Source organism: Sapajus apella, unplaced genomic scaffold (genome assembly GCF_009761245.1).
Source record: "Sapajus apella isolate SASKATOON/1434 unplaced genomic scaffold, GSC_monkey_1.0 scaffold153, whole genome shotgun sequence".
In the NCBI taxonomy this organism is placed as follows: domain Eukaryota; kingdom Metazoa; phylum Chordata; class Mammalia; order Primates; family Cebidae; genus Sapajus; species Sapajus apella.
This window is the reverse complement of record NW_022437093.1, coordinates 1,086,151-1,103,409: the sequence shown is the minus strand read 5'-3', so window position 1 is coordinate 1,103,409 and position 17,259 is coordinate 1,086,151. Positions and strand designations below refer to the sequence as shown.

The 17,259-nt window shown below is 46.1% G+C and overlaps 1 protein-coding gene across 2 annotated transcripts in view; it reads right to left on the bottom strand.

The window, feature by feature from the left end:
- MARCHF10 (membrane associated ring-CH-type finger 10) overlaps nt 1–17,259 on the bottom strand; it is a 108,578-nt gene that overhangs the window by 54,169 nt on the left and 37,150 nt on the right. For both annotated transcript variants that reach the window (XM_032265937.1, XM_032265935.1), the window contains exon 3: nt 9,220–9,391. In XM_032265937.1, the coding sequence (XP_032121828.1) occupies nt 9,220–9,391 (172 nt within the window). The remainder of the gene's footprint in view (nt 1–9,219; nt 9,392–17,259) is intronic.

Sequence of the window (17,259 nt, the reverse complement as noted above, 5' to 3'; positions counted from 1 at the left end):
AACTTGGGGGTGGCATTTTTGATTTTAGGAAGTTTGATGCCTAACAAGTAGGCAGGAAGGGGAACGTAAACATCAGCTGAGCCCTTTCTTTCGTCCCTCCTCCAAGTGGTTCTGAATGGGTTCTGGTTCCAGTGTGTGCCTTCAGAACGGCCTGCCCCCGGCGCCACCACTTGGGGTGGCCTTGGCGTGTGCATTCACAGAGCCAATGATATGGTCACACACAGGAGAGCCTGTTTGGTTTCTGGGGGTGACACTGCACAGCGTGCCAGCTACAGGAAGTAAGAAATCAAATGAGTCTCCAGAGAGGATGGGATTTTATTGGTTGCTGGCTCCTTTGGCGCTAGAAGGTGGAGCCCGAGTGCAGTGGCCATGCTGTCCCATCTTCCTGCTCTCCTGAACACCACACCGCCTGGTATTGTTCTTGGCATTGCCTCTGAACCCTCTCCTCTCCACCTGCCTTCTGGAAGCTCAAAGTCCCCACTCCCTGACTCCGCTGTGCTGTGTGCCTTGCAAGGGTGACTTACCACACGAGGTAAATCTTACTGGGCCTTCGGGGGCCCTGCAGACACAGGACAGGGGTCTCGGCTGGAGTGGGGCAGGAGATGGGGAAGTAGCAGAGCGCTGCTGGGGACTCGGGCATGGGGGCCGGGGAGGCGGAAGCGGGGCTTGTGAGGGAGGGAAAGGAAGTAACTAGAGGGAGACAGCGGGGAGGTTCCTGGGCCACTGGGGAGGCAGGTGGCACCAGTGGCAGGAGGAGGCAGCAGTAATTGGTATTGGGCTGCAGGACAGGGGAGAAAGCGAAGACGGAGCAGTAAGGGGTGTATTCAACACAGAACAGGGGATGCTTGCTGCTGTCACCTGCACAAAAGAAAAAGAGCAGTCAGGAAGCAGCACTCGAGGCAGGGAAGGACATAAAGACGTCTGCGAATGAATCCAAACTCCAAAATTGTTCTCCAATGTCATCGGAGCAGCAGGCCTGGCTCCCGCCCAGGAGGCACCTGGTCTCCACCTCAGTGTCACTGAGGAGTGAACCAAGGGAGGCAGCACCAGCATCGCACCCTGTTCCGGCCGACAGTCTCCGGCGTCCCTGACAGATGTCGGGAAGTTCTTTCCCCTGTAAGTTCCCGGAGAATGTCCTGAGGCTGCCGTGTGGGAGCTCTGGGGCCCTTCTCGTCTCCCACTGCCAGCCTAATGAGCTGTGCTGGCAGCAACAGATGGCGGCCCGCAGGGTCTCACTTGGGTAAGGCTCTCTCCCTCAATCCTCCAGCTGCCCCCGCTAGCAGGCTGTAGCCATGCCCTGATCTGGCCTTTCTGCTGTGGAGGGGGAAGCTTGGGAAAAGAGAAAAAAAAAAAAAAGCAGAGAGATCCTGGCGGGATCATGGGAAGGGAGAAAAATCAAGCTGGGGGAAAAGCAGGTAAAAAGAGAGATGTCCAGTAGAAGCTGATGATTTGTTTTCTAACCTCATGCTCAAACTGCTAACCTCGCTGGAGGCAGAATACGGGTGCCCCATGGAGTCATGAGTCACAGCGACTCCCTCATGTTTGACAAATCTCAGTTCTGCCACTAACCAGCTGGGTCACCTTGAATTAACGGCTTACCTGCCTGGAACCTGTTCCCTCACCTGCAAAATGAGACAGGTGTTTTTTCTAGCCTTGCTCCTTCAAAGCTGGTTCATAGGCCAGCAACATCGACGTCACCTGGGACTTCTTAGCAACGCAGGCTCTCAGCCCACCCAGGCCTTCTGAATCAGAATCTGTAGATGCTCAGGAGTTCCAGGTGTTTCTCATGAGCGCTAACGTTTGGAAAAGCAAGGCTCTTGAGACAGCTGCCCAAACCCTGGTGATGAGAATCATCTGCTGTACTTGTTCAAAATACAGTTTTGCAGGCCCTTTTATTGGCGACTCTGATGCCGTGGGTCAGGGATGGGAAGCAGGGATTTTTATTTTTATGAAGAACCTCCCTGGTGATTCTTATCATCAGAAAAGTTTGGGAGATGCTGCAGCTAAAATCAGTTCCAAGTCTAAAATGCCATGGTTGTAAACAGCCAGTTGAAAACTATCACTTAAGGCTGGGCACGGTAGCACACACCTGTAATCCCAGCACTTCAGGAGGCCGAGGCAGGCGGATCACTTGAGGTCAGGAGTTTGAGACCAGCCTGGCCAACATGGTGAAATCCCGTCTCTACTAAAAATACAAAATTAGCTGGGTGTGGTGGTGCATGCCTTAATCCCAACTATTCGGGAGGCTGAGGCAGGAGAAATGCTTGAACCCAGGGAGGCAGAGTTTGCAGTGAGCTGAGATTGGGCTATTGTACTCCAGCCTGGGTGACAGGGCGGGACTCCGTCTCAAAAAAAAAAAAAAAGAAAAAAAGAAAAAGAAAAAAAGAAAACCATCGCCTATCGTGGAGGGGTCCCAGTTCTTAGTGCCAGGCCACAGAGGATTCGAGTAAATATTACCCACTTCTTCTTCCTAAATGGCTCCAGCAGTGGCTCCTATTTCTTGGGATCATTTCTCTCTCTACCTGTCTTCACTCATTCTTCTCTTAACTGTTCTTATCTCCCAAAGTTCCCCAGCGCCTCTCTTCTGACTCCATCCCCTCTTCCAGGGGAGACATTCTTATAGTTTCAGCCACCTCTTACTCACTGCAGGCCCTTGGGTTCCTACCAGCAAGTGCTCTGGGAGGAAGGGGAGTGCTCTGTGGAGCGGCAGACCTGGGTCCCCAGTTATGTCCTGGCATTTCCACCTGGCTGCCCTGCCTGCACCTCAAAGACAAACGACAAAAGGGGACCCACACCTCCTTCTTCCTCAGCCTTGGCAGAGGCAGCCTCCACTGGCTTAGCTTCTGGGGCCAGATTCCTGAGTTCCCTTCAATTCCTCTTTCTTCCTCATCCCTACATCCAAGTCACCAAGTTCTGCCAGCTTTACTTCCTTAAATGTCCCTCAAGCCCACTCCCTCTTCCTATTTCCTCTGCTTTTTAAAAATAGAGATGGGGGTCTCACTATGTTGACCAGGCTGGTCTTGAACTCCTGGCCTCAGGCAATCCTCCCATCTCAGCCTCCCAAGTTGCTAGGATTACAGGTACGAGCCACTGCACCTGCCCCTCTTCCCTCTGCTTTTGCTCCTGCTCAAGCCCTTCTTATTTCTCCCCTAGTCCCCTGCAACTACCACTTGTCTGGTCTCTTGGCTGCATCTGGCCATCCTCACACACTCAGCCGGCTCCTTCTCCATGCTGCAGCCAGAGTCAGCTTTTAAAAATGCCAGTCTGATTGCATCGCTCACATTTATAGGGCTATAGAGTGATAGCACCAGGGTTTGGAGCCAGACTTAATTCTGGGCTCTGCATCGATCCCAAGCCCCCATCTTGAGAGCATGTATCATAACTGGACTGATAATTATGATTCTCTATTAAAAAGTGGGAATATCCACTTAAATTGTTTTTTCTTTTTTCTTTTCTTTTCTTTTTTTTTTTTTGAGACAGAGTCTCGCTCTGTCACCCAGGCTGGAGTGCAGTGGCATGATCTTAGCTCACTGCAACCTCCACCTCCCAGGTTCAATCAATTCTCCTTCCTCAGCCTCCCAAGTAGCTGGGATTACAGGCGCCCACCACCACATCCAGCTAATTTTTTTGTATTTTTAGTAGAGATGGAGTTTCTCCATCTTGGCCAGGCTGGTCCCCTGACCTCAGGTGATCCACCTGCCTCGGCCTCCCAAAGTGCTGGGATTACAGGCGTGAGCCACCGCACCCGGCCTTGTTTTGTTTTTTCTAACTTGGCAGTAGCTTGGAAAGTTGCTGGACACCAGTTGGACTTGCCACGAAAGCCATTAATCTTGGCCTTTCAGAGAAAATCTTCAGGAGAATTTATTTGCAAGGTGAATTATGAGGATTTAGGATTTGCCCTCAAATTTCTCTTCCAGGCTGCTCTTCAAATAAATATTTCCGGCCGGGCGCGGTGGCTCACGCCTGTAATCCCAGCACTTTGGGAGGCCGAGGCGGGTGGATCACAAAGTCAAGAAATCGAGACCATCCTGGTCAACATGGTGAAACCCCGTCTCTTCTAAAACTACAAAAAATTAGCTGGGCATGGTGGCGCGTGCCTGTAATCCCAGCTACTCAGGAGGCTGAGGCAGGAGAATTGCCTGAACCCGGGAGGCGGAGGTTGCGGTGAGCCGAGATTGTGCCATTGCACTCCAGCCTGGGTAACATGAGTGAAACTCCGTCTCAAAAAAATAAAAATAAAAAATAAATAAATAAATATTTCCCAATCCAAAAGAGACCATAGTTATTTTGGATGTTTGTCTTTTAATATCTGAATGCATTGCTTTTTCTTAGTTTTACAAGAACCTGTCTTCCCAGTAATCCACTCTATGGCTGAAAAGTCTTGTTACTCCCACAAAACTGAATCCAGCAGTGACTTATGATGCACTCGATAATAAATGAGGATAATTTCAGAACACTCGGCCTTGTTTTAAAGGGCAAGATTTTGGAAGCAGGTTCGCAGGACTCCATCCAGATCTGTCTTCCTGGCACATAACTCGGGGGACCATGCCCAGGCTCCAGGTGAGAGCAGAGGGCGGGAGAGGGGATGCTCACTTCCCAAACGTCTGGCGCTGGGGCAGGGAGCTCGTTAGGACTCCAGGCGCCAGAACCCCACAGCACAGTGGCCTTTGGATGCCCCTCTGTGTCCTGGAAAGGAGAGGCAGCTCCTCTCCAACTCAGGATGGGGCTGGGAGAGGTTTTGGGAGCAGGCAGGCCTTGGAGGCCACCACAGGTCCCCAAATGTCCCCGTGCTTCTGCACTTACTCGCTGGGCCTGCTGGCTCTTCTGGGCCTCAAGGATCTGTCTACAATTCTGAACTTGTAACTAAGAACATGTAACTCTACTAGGCTCACAGCTCACTCTACACCAGTGTTCGTGATGTGGGATTTCTGAGTTGATTGCACATGAGACCCGGCCAGGTCTTGACTCACTGCTGGAATTTTCCACGTCTTTCTGGAGATAAAGCCTATCTCTGGCTTGGTGAATGCTGTCTGATTCTTCATCTTTTTCCATTTGGCATTTTGCTTTTGAAACTCAGAGTGTTTAAAAGTATTTGTACCTGCATTTATGTTAGAGATTCTAAAAAATACAACTCTGAGCTGGGTGCTGTGGCTCATGTCTGTAATCCCAGCACTTTGGGAGGCCAAGGTGGGAGGATCACTTGAGCCCAGGAGTTCAAGACCAGCCTGAGCAACAAAGCAAGACCTCGTCTTCATAAAAGGTAAAAAAAATTAGCCAGGCATAGTGGCATGTGCCTGTAGTCACAGCTACTTGGGAGGCTGAGGTCAGAGGCTCACTTGAGCCTAGGAGTTTGAGACCTGCCTGGACAACATAGTGAGACCCCGTCACTACAAAATAAAAAAATTAGCTGAGCGCAGTGGTGCGTGCCTGTGGTCTTAGGTACTCAGGAGGCTGAGGTAGGAGGATTACTTGAGCCCAGGAGTTTGAGGTTGCAGTGACCTGATTGTATCAGTACACTCCAGCCTGGGCTATGCAGTGAGACCTCGTCTCAGTAATCAATCAATCAATCAATCAGTCAATCAATAAAATGAAACTCTGATTTTTGTACAGAAAAAAAGATGTTTTGGGAGGACAACCTTAAGGCAAAGAAAACAAAGTTTTCTAGTCCGTTCTCCTTATAACCTGCTGCTCTCATGTGCTAGGAATCATAATGGGATAATTAATTGAGTGGCCACAGCAGCAGGGACTGTCCTAAAGGCTGCATGTATGTTTCATCATTGAGTTCTCACAGCAATCTCAGCAGGCAGGATCTGTTTTTAGCCCTTCTCCCCATTGTGTAGGTGAGGAAACTGAGGGACCGAGATGCATTACTTGGCCAAAGGTAGACAGCAAATCAATGGCGCCCAGATGCAAATACAAACATTTTGACTCCAAAACACTTGCCCATAAACTGCACGCCCCACTGCATGGAGACAGATAACAAGGAACATCACAAGTCAGTCATCCAGAAGCAGTTTCATGGATGATAGAAACTTAATTTAAATGCGTGAATTCCTTCTCACAGGATGAAGAGCTATCAGATGCCTTCTTGGTTACAAGCCTGTTTATAGAGGGCATTTATAGTTGCTATATTTTACATAGTTGTTTTGGAGGTTCCAGATGGCAGATTACATACAAAGAAAAACCCTTTTTTGATGACGTGGATTATCATTACATAGATTTGCAGTGAGTCAAGCCATATTCCCTGGCTGTATTATCTTATTCGGTGAAAGTCTGGTATAACACAGGAAGTGTAGGAAGTATACCCTATTAGGCAGATGTTGCAAAGGAATTTCACCGTGTTTGGCGCTTCAATTTCATACAGAATCTCAGGTCTGACATGGAAGAAGTTTTGATGACTTATTGCTAACTTTGTATTACCCCCAACATGCTTTAGAGAAATATCTCTCTACAGAGGTGAGGAAAGCAAGGAGCTGAATTTAGTGAATTCGATGAACGTGTCCAGCTAATTCGGGCACCAAACCCTATTTTTCTGTAACAGCAGAAAACTGCAACATGACCGCCACTGAGCTCAACTGTTCCCGAACGGACTCAGCTGAAATCCTTGCCATGTCTCGGTTCTCATTTCGCTATGCTAATTAGGGAGCCCGGAGGGTGAGTCTACACACGTAAAATGGATGGTTCTTAACACATCAGTGCTTTGTTTTTAGCCAGATTGCTGCACAACTGATTCTGCCTCTGCAGCAACTGCCATCCATCACCAGGACTGCTCTGCTTGGGGACAGCCAGGCCACAGCCCCGCTCATGGCCACATGGGTCTTGGACGTGGTCTAGGGCCATAACGCAGTGATGAAGCAGGCGGTTTGTAGAGGCTTTTACTACAAGCAACATCCCTCATTTGATGAAATAGATATCTTTCTGCCAACTTGGCTCTGTCACTGAAACCTGGTGTTTTTCAGCCTGGTAATTCTTCAAATGTGATGTTTTAAAGACTGTTAAGTGCATTAATTCCCCCTTTTTGTTAGTGCTGTAAGTTCCATACAGAGTTTGCTGAACATCTGTATTTTTTTTTTTTTTTTTTTTTGAGACGGAGTTTCACTCTTGTTACCCAGGCTGGAGTGCAATGGCGCGATCTCGGCTCACCGCAACCTCCGCCTCCTGGGTTCTGGCAATTCTCCTGCCTCAGCCTCCTGAGTAGCTGGGATTATAGGCACGCACCACCATGCCCAGCTAATGTTTTGTATTTTTAGTAGAGACGGGGTTTCACCATGTTGACCAGGATGGTCTCGATCTCTTGACCTTGTGATCCACCCGCCTTGGCCTCCCAAAGTGCTGGGATTACAGGCTTGAGCCACCGCGCCCGGCCTGAACATCTGTATTAATCAGACAAACTAAAGCACTGAGTGGATCTAAACAGTTCGTTTTAATGACTTTTCTCCACCATGAGAAAGCATACTATATGCAAACAACCACCTGATTTTAGCAAGAGGGCTAAAAATTATATTGCACAGATGGGGTTCCATTATTTAAACTTAAATTTAGCCTGGGCATGGTGGCTCACACCTGTAATCCTAGCACTTTGGGAGGCCAAGGTAATCCTAGCACTTTGAGAGGCTGAGGCGGGCGAATCCTTGAGATTAGGAGTTTGAGATCAGCCTGGCCGACATGGTGAAATGCTGTCTTTACTAAAAATACAAAAATTAGCCGGAAATCACCTGAACCCGGGAGGCAGAGGTTGCAGTGGGCTGAGATAGCACCACTCCACTCCAGCCTGGGCGACACAGCGAGACTCTGTCTCAACAAAAACAAACAACAAAACAAACAAAAAACCCTTAAATTCAAATTCAAATTCAAATTTTGCCATTACTTGTATTTTGAAATATTGGTGGAACGACCTAACCTGCTCTATTTCAACCTTAAACAGCTGAGTTAAAAGCCTAATTCCTACTAAAAGCCTTTAAAATGAGAAATGAACTGTGATGATACTTTCTCCCCAGATTAAATAAGATGCAAGAGTTGAGGCTTTGCCTGAGAGGACATCCCTTCAGAAGTCAATTTGGTTTTGACTTCGTTAAAGCAGTAAAATGTGGGTGGTGAATCTGAGTGAAAGCTGCCATGTTCTAAAAAGGCATGAAGACTTAGCTGGACCGGTGGTTGCCTGGCAGAAGCGATTTAGGATTGGAAAGTAGCTGTGATTTGGATTTTAATGAATTGCATGCTATTGATGAATTCTTCAGCAGTTAGCCTGGATCCTTTCCATTCAACTTAGACCTTTCTGCCTAGTTACTCCAACTTAAACCTCAGTTCCCGGAGGTATCGAATCAAATTTGTCTTATACCTGTTGTCTTTGATGGCGATGAGCCCGAGAGACGTTCAATTTTCAGTGAATTTTAGCCCCTTTGTGGATACTATTAAGTCACTCCTGCCCCAAGCAAAAGATTGGTCTTTGCTCTAAGGCAGCTAAAGAGCGACTATTTTTCCAAATTGCACAAAAGGGAGGATTTATCAAGCACCTTTTCTCTCGGAGAGGACAAACCCAGAACAGGAGAACTTTATTACTTTCTCTCTCGGCTATAAATTATGCTATTCAGATGTATTTGAAAGCTTCTCTTTAGGCTCTTATTTGAGCCATAAAACTTGATACCTGAGGCCAAATGGCTTTATCCCCAAGAAGGGTGAAGAAGATGAAAAGGCAGCAACTCAAGGCTGATGCTACACTAATGATGGGGCAGAAGTGCGGGCAGTGGAGGAAGTTACGTTGCATGATTCATGCCTCCACGATCTTATATTCTACTCTGAAATTAATGTTACTGTTTGCATAGGATCACTGGCCTTTCAAAACCTGAATTAGCCATTCGGAAAACACTAGGTTTAATCAACACCCCCAATTTGATTGTTGTTATATTTATGTAATTTGTTTATTTTTGAGACAGAGTCTTGCTCTGTCACCCAGGCTGGAGTGTAGTAGTGCAATCTTGGCTCACTGCAACCTCTGCCTCCCGGGTTCAAGCGATCCTCCTGCTTCAGCCTCCCCAGTAGAGACAGAGGTTTTGCCATGTTGGCCAGGCTGGTCTCAAACTCTTGACCTCAAGTGATCTGCCAGCCTTAGCCTCTCAAAGTGCTAGGATTACAGGCATGAGCCACTGTGCCTGGCCTGTTGTCGTTATTTTTAATACCAGGATTTTAAATCTTATGAATTTCAATAAGCCAGCCACTCACCTGGAGAGGGTTTGCTGGGGCCCGCTTTCTCTGCTTTCCTTGCAGTCATGGTGCTTTTATGTTTCTGCTTCACTGATGTTTGGTCAATTGCTGGAAGTTTGGAGTCACACTTAAATGCAGATATCTTGGTAGATGACCTTGGTTCAGTTAGAGGATCCTCCTCACCAGAACTCTACCAAAAATGAAAGATGTCTAAGTATCAGTGGTCAACTTTGTTAGGCACAGAAAACAGAAATGAGGCAAATGCAGTGACCCCCTCCAGCAATAATCTTAGAGTCTTCTGCCAGGGTCAACGCGCCCTTTCACCAGAGAGATTCAGATGGACTGGGCGTAGCAACTTAGAAGTAACAGCAGAGTTAATGAGTCTGTTTTATAGAACGTTAGGAAAGAATGCATTTTTCTATGAGTGTGTTTTGTAGAACATTATGAAAAGAATGCATTTCTGACCCTTAAGTAATCTGATGACCGATAAATAGCTCATGTTAAAAGCTCCATATGAAAGCAGGAGAAAAACAATCAGTGCTTTTAAACTTTGCATTGTTTGTTAGTTGAACTACTTTCGAGATAGGTTAGAAAAAAAAATGTTCCTCATGTTAATCATATACTTGACAATGACAAGGAAATGTAGATAGTTGGCAGACACCGATTAAATCAGACCTCAGTTTCAATACTCTGCATTGTTGGATGCAACTGGAGATAGCCTAATCTTTTTAAAAATCCCCTCCATGTCCGTCTTCTATAAGAAGTCAGTCTAAATCTATGCATGGACAAATCATGATTCTTGCTGTGTCAGAATATCTCAACACAGCCTTGCAGATGCAATAAAAATTATCCAGGCATGGAACAGCTTTATACTTGGCTACACTTACACCTATCAAAGAAAGGATGAAAACAATATAAATATCAGAAACCTGGTCTTCTAGGTGATTTAAGTACAGACTTATGGCTTTAGGTCCTGGTGTTGCTATGACTTACTATGCTATCTGTTCTGCAGCAAACAAATCACTAGGTTCCCCCCTCCATGACCCCGGGGGGCGGCCGGTGAGGGGGAAAACTAAGTTCTACAGTGCTGGAGAACTCGTAGTCCAGTGTTGGAAAGTCTTCTGAAAATGTGGTCTTTTGCAGACATAGAATGCTAAATAAATGTCTTTAGTACCCTCCCCCCCACCAACTGTTGCAATTTGTATTGATCTTGCTCATCGTTCTCCCTGACAGTTGTGGCATTTTCATTTCACAGGCTCCTGACTCAGGAAAATACTCTGAATAGCTCTGAATTATTGGGTGTGATGTAAGACAAACTAAATTCTAAGAAAGTCCTCTACGTGCCAGTCTTCTGTAAAGAAATCCGTATAAATCTACAGGTGGACAGATCATTATCCTCCAAGATGATGAATCATGTTTTTAAATTTAGAGTTTGGATACAGCCTTCAAACTAATAATTTTTGTTTCTCGCACAGTTTCAGAAAACAGACCACCCTCAGATAAAGGGGTGGGAAGAACACAAGACACAACCAGGCAATTGTTCTCCCCTTTCTCTTTCGATTTTGCTATTTAATCGAAATCCTTGCAAATTATTCCAAAATGTCAAAGATGAAACTTTAGGTCATTTCTTTTCTTCTTCTTCTTTTTTTTTTTTTTTTGAGACAAAGTTTCACTCAGCGCCCAGGCTGGAGTGCAGTGGTGCCATCTCGGCTCACTGCAACCTCCGCCTCCCAGGTTCAAGTGATTCTCCTGCCTCAGCCTCTCGAGTAGCTGGGATTACAGGCAACCACCACCACGCCTGGCTAATTTTTATATTTTTAGTAGAGACGGAGTTTCACCATGTTGGCCAGGCTGGACTTGAACTCCTGACCTTAGGTGACCCACCTGTCTCGGCCTCCCAAAATGCTGGAAATACAAGTGTGAGCCACTGTGCTTGGCTGAAACATTAGGTCATTTCTGAACATGAGATGGGTTCTTTATTCTCAGAAAAGAAAACGTGGGCCAATTTTAAGTATGAGAATTAAGATTGTCATTGTAATTGGGTCCTGGAAGTCACACTCCTGGAATTGGGTCCCAAGAAGAGCATCAATTAATATGGGACAGAATTTCTTCCACAAACTGCCCAACACAATCAGCTCAATGTCGTGGGTTAAGTCAACTCCTGCAGGGCCCTGCACGTCAGCCCTTTCTTTCCAGCCAGCAGAAAGGGAGGAAAAAATGCCTCAGGCGAGGATGCCCAACACCTGTGTCAGCAGCATCAGCAGCAGGTGTCCGCCCATCTTAGCGATCCATCTCCATTACCCCCAGCCAGGGCCGGAATTCTTGGCTTGCCCCAGGCTGAGGTGGATAGGGAGGAGCTGGCCAACAGACCTCTTGATTGGTTGGGGTGTTAAGCCATGTTTATCCTTCCTCCACCCACTCATTAAACCTCAAGCCTTTGGTGCACTGAAGAGGAAGAGCTTGGCCAGTTAAACCGTCCTGTTACCTGCGGCACAGTGAGCCTGCAATGTGAGTACAGCCTTCTCTGGTTCAGTTAATGTTATTTTTAGGTGGTAACCCTTAAGAGTCTAGAAATGGCAGCTAGAAGTCGGTGTTTTATCGGTTGTAAACTGAAGGCACAATGGCAAGAAGTATAATACGAACGTGCTAATGGATTTTTTCCTGCTCGCCACGCTGAGAAATCTTAAATAAATCACATCCACCTTTTTGTCTTCATTCTGTCCTCTTATGTTCTCAGCCATTTCCATCTATCCTCTTTTCTTTTTTTTTTTTTTTTTTTGGAGACAAAGTCTTGCTCTGTTGCCCAGGCTGGAGTGCAGTAGCGTGATCTCGGCTCACTGCAACCTCCGCCTTCCAGGTTCAAGCAATTTTCCTGCCTCAGCCTCCCGAGTAGCTGGGATTACAAGAACACACTGCCATTCCCGGCTAATTTTTTGTAATTTAGTAGAGATGGGGTTTCACTGTGTTGCTCTGGCTGGTCTTGAACTCCTGAGCTCAGGCAATCTGCCTGCCATAGCCTCCCCAAGTGCTAGGATTACAGGCATGAGCCAGAGCACCCGGCCTATCCTCCTTCATGAAAATTCGTCGTATCACGCAGGGAGGATCGTCCTTGGGCGGGAGAAGTTGTAGTAAATCATCCTGGGACTAAAGGACGGTATTTAAGACCATGGAGCCCAGCTCCACGGGAGTGAATCCCAGCTCTTGCACCTATTAATTGTGTGACATTGGGTTAGTTCATTTCTCTGGATCTCAGATTTCTCATCTGTGAACAACAGTATCCACTTTTTGGTGGTTTTGTGAGGATTACACAACATATATATGTATATATAGCACTTAGAACAGCACCCTATACATGCAACCCAGTAAGTGCCATGTAAGTATTGGCTTTTATAATTAGCCATTAATTAATGTTCAGCCATTAAAAAAATTAACTCGCTAACTACTAAACATTTACTACCTGTGGTTGAAACCAAAGCCAAGTCCCCAAAGAAAAATCCTATTGGATTTTACCTATTCCAAAAGGGTATATACATGGCGATGTGGGTTAGTTCCACACTGGCCTCTTGGTTTCTTCTCCAGGGAATATAATCTATGATAGTCTTATAAATGGCCATTAAAATTTACCTAGTTTTAAGAAAATATGGTGCAACAGTTTTTCAGACAGTAAAGCTCTAATGGCAAATATTTAACAACATTAGAGATAATCAAATAATAGTAATTAAAATTTTAAATTTAAAGTTGATTTTAAAATTGCATCTTTTCCTTTTATATTTTTGAAAAATAATTACAATTTTCATTTCTTCCTCATGTGTTTCCAAGTTGAAACGTCACTTGGAGGTGGAGGCAACAGCACACTGCTCTTTCTTTGGGGGAAAAAAACCAGCTCTATCTTTAAAAATCAAAGCCCACGGCTGGGCATGGTGGTTCACGCCTGCAATCCCAGCATTTTGGCAGGCTGAGGCAGGCAGATCACGAAGTCAGGAGTTTGAGACCAGCCTAACCAACATGGTGAAACCCCCTACTAAAAATACAAAAATTAGCCAGGCATGGTGGCGGGCACCTGTAATCCCAGCTACTCAGGAGGCTGAGGCAGGAGAATCGCTAAAACCCGGGAGACAAAGGTTGCAGTGAGCCAAGATTATCCCAACCACACCCCAGCCGGGGTGAAAAAGAAAAATTCTGTAAAAAAAAAAAAAAAAAAAGTCAAAGCCCACGAAATTAAAAAGAAGAAACCAAAACAAAACAAAAACCCATGATACTTGAGTATGCTTCATGTTCTCTATTGAGAATTTGATGAAAGTTCTAAAAAAGCCATGTTAACTAAAATAAGCTGATCAAATTACTATTTACTTGAGAATTGTCATTTTTAAACTTAAGGTTTTTCCAAAGATCCCGAACTTGCTCTACTGGCCTCTTACATAATAAAGTAGAGCTATCACTTTGCCCAGAGCTACACTCTTTCAAAAGTTCAGAGAAAGACCCACCCAGAGAAGAGAAGGAGCTTAACTGGGGAATGCAGCATTGGGCAGTGAGGTCATGACATCATGGTTCGAGTTAGATGTGCTGGAAGATGGAGACACATGGGTTGGGAAGGGGGATGTATTTCCTTGGGAATGTGAGGATGATGAGATTCTTAACAACTAGGACCTAACAATATGGTGTCTGGAATGATAAGGCGACCACGAACAGAGATGACCAGAAGAGCAAGTAGAATAAGGCAGTCAGGGACAGAAAAGACTGCAAGTTATTTTCCAACTCTTGCCTGATGGCTCCTTTCCAAGAACAGGAAACTGGTTCTCAACTGATATGCCATTTCTGCCCCTCCCCCAGAGGCGCTACTGAATTCTGATTGATGTGTACCGAACCCATCTTTGCCGTGTGTTGTGTGATGGAGGCTGAGCTGGGTGGACCTATGATACAGCTCAGGGCACAGCTTGCTGTGGATGGGAGGCAAAAGGCAAAGGGTAGTGTCAAGCTGGCACCAGACTGTGTTGTGCTGAGTACATTTGAAATGAACTTGGTCTCGTGAGATGATAAAAGAATGTGATCGAGGCAGTGAACCTCAACCTCTAAACAGTGACAACATGGGAAGGTCGATCAAGGGACTGCGTGTGCCAATGAGAAACTTCAGAGCGCTGTCCCCAAAGCCCACACTCAAACTGTGCCTCAGACACAAAAACCGCCTTAGGGAATTGAGGGCAGCTTGTATAAATAGCATTCTGGATAGGACGGTTACCTTTTCATAGTCATGGAATATAAAATATGTTGTGCACAAAGTGCTGCTGCAGCACAAAGCAGGCAAAACTTTCTCTTGTCCAGAAAACTCTTACAGCAGCAAAATCCCTCCTGTGTATTCAGGACAATTTTGAGTGTGCCAGAACTGTAAGCTTAGATAATAAAGAATGAGGATCAGTGGGCTTCTTTCTGGACTCAGGTGCCACCCACCTGAATCAAACTGCTTCTGACCCTCATTTGTCTCCCCCATCTGGCTGCCAGGTGGAGCTGGGTAAGACAAGGCACTAGATGCCCCTGGTCTCCATTTGGCCTCAAGATGCTTTTTGGAGTCTGGGCGCAGTGGCTCACGCCTATAACCCCAGCACTTTGGGAGGCCAAGGCAGGCAGAATACCTGAGGCCATGAGTTTGAGACTAGCCCGGCCAACATGGTGAATGAAGCCCTGTCTCTACTGAAAAATACAAAAAATTAGCCAGGTGTGGTGGCTTGCGCCTGTAATTCCAGCTACTTGGGAAGCTGAGGCACTAGAATTGCTTGAACCTGGGAGGCGGAGGTTGTAGTGAGCCGAGATTGTGCTACTGCATTCCAGTCTTGCTCTGGGCAACAGAGCAAGACTCTGTCTCAAAAAAAAAAAAAAAATTCTTTTTGGAGTCAGTTGGGCTGCCAGATGCATAAATATCACAGGTACCTGTCTACCGTTGAGTTCCATAGAGAACATTCTCCTGCCTGCAGGCTTCTCTCAGATTTTCAGGCTAGCAAGTTGGAATGACCCAGCCTACGGCCCTGACTGAAGAGTGGCCTCGGTGATTTAAGTCTTCGTAACATTCCAACACTATGGGGATGCCCTCTGAAGGACAGGCGTGTGGGTCTTGAGAACTTGCTTCACGATTACTATTCAGCTCACCACAGAATGGCCACTGAGTGAAACTGAGCGCTGCAGGTTACTGACATGGCAAGCAGGACATGTGAGACACTTCTTATAATGCCAGGCAATCCTGGTGTGCTGCAGAAATCACCGTTCGCTTCAGTTTATATGGCTGGTGACCACACATTCACATTCCCCACCCCCACCCCACTTCCACTAGGGACACCTGTGTATAGCGTTCTCTGGCTGTAGCAGGAGCAGGGTTCTGTGTGATGGGAAGAGGGAAAGGAAGCAGTATGTGGCCAGAAAATTGTTAGATTTGAAAAATCTGGAAAGCAGCCAGGCATGGCTGCTCACCCCTGTAATCCCAGCACTGTGGGAGGCTGAGGCGCTTAAGCCCAGGAGTTTGACACCAGCCTGGACAACATAGCAAGACCCTCTCTCTACATAAAATAAAAAAAATTAACCAGGCGAGGTGGTGTGCACTTGTAGTCCCAGCAGAGGCGGGAGGATCGCCTGAGCTTGGGAGGTTGAGGCTGCAGTGAGCTGTGACTGTGCCACTGCAATCCAGCCTGGGGGACAGAGCAAGACCCTGTCTCAAAATAAATAAATAAGTAAGTAAATAAACAAATGGGGCCAGGGTGGTGGCTCATGCCTGTAATCTCAGCACTTTGAGAGGCCAAGGGGGGTGGATCACCTGAGGTTAGACATAGAGAAACCCCATCTTTTCTAAGACAGGGTTTCACCATTTTGGTCAGGCTGGTCTTGAACTCCCGACCTCAGGTGATCCGCCCGCCTTGGCCTCCAAAGTGCTTGGATTACAGGCGTGAGCCACCACGCACGGCCGAAACCCCATCTTTTCTAAAAATACAAAATTAGTAGGGTGTGGTGGCGCACGCTTGTGATCCCAGCTACTGAGGAGGCTGAGGCAGAAGGATCTCTTGAACTTGGGAGGCGGAGGTTTCAGTGAGCCGAGATCGAGCCATTGCACTCCAGCCTGGGCAACAAGAGTGAAATTCCATCTCAAAAAAAAAAAAAATGGTAAGCTAAAGTGCGGTGTTTAATAGCACATTGAGATTACCCTTGAGTTAGGTGTTTTTCAGATACAGTTTTGCTACAGTGTATTTCCCCTTCATCCTTTGTCTGAATTCATATTCTTTTAGATAAGAGGAGCATCTGAGCAGCAACAGGGGGCTTGGCCATCAAATGGAGATCATTGATGAAAATGCTTCCTACTCAAAATAATAGGTCATTAAACATGGAAGTCAATTGAGATGTATCCTATGCACCTATTATGTCCTTAACACCGTGCTAGGTTCTGTGAAGGATATAGAAATAAGAAACTGACAGAGAGAGAAGATTAATGCCTTACTAGCAAAATGGAAAGTGACATTTAATCAAGGGATGCACTGTGTTGCACCCATTCTGAATGTCATGGAAACCCCTGGGAAAAGGTGAAAAATCAAGGGAAGGTGGTGGTGTGTGCTGGGACTTGAAGGATGGGTGGGGTCTGGCTGGGTTGGAGGTGGCCCGTGAGCCACAGGATGGATGGAGTGAAAAGAGCAGGTGTGATTCTACAACAGTCAGGCAGGTGGCTTGAGCATGGGGTGAGGAGGAGGGTGGTGGGTCAGATTGCGGGGAGCCCTGAGATTCAAGCAAATGTGATCGAGAGTGGGGTCCCACTGAAGGTTTCTGAGTAGAAGAATGCTTAAAGTCATATTTATGATTTAGCTATCTGTTTCTTTTAGAAAGAGAAAACAAAACATCCTGCAAATTTGCCAGTGAATGGTTTCAATGGTTTATTTTTGTAAAGCATAATTCTTTTCTTTATTATAAAAGAAATGCATGCTTAGAATGGAAAAAAAAAAAAGGCAAGCAAAAAAAAATTTAAAAAATTTAAAAAACCCATTGACCCTGAAATAAAAGAAGCTTCCAATTGGTTGGTGTGTATTTTTTTTT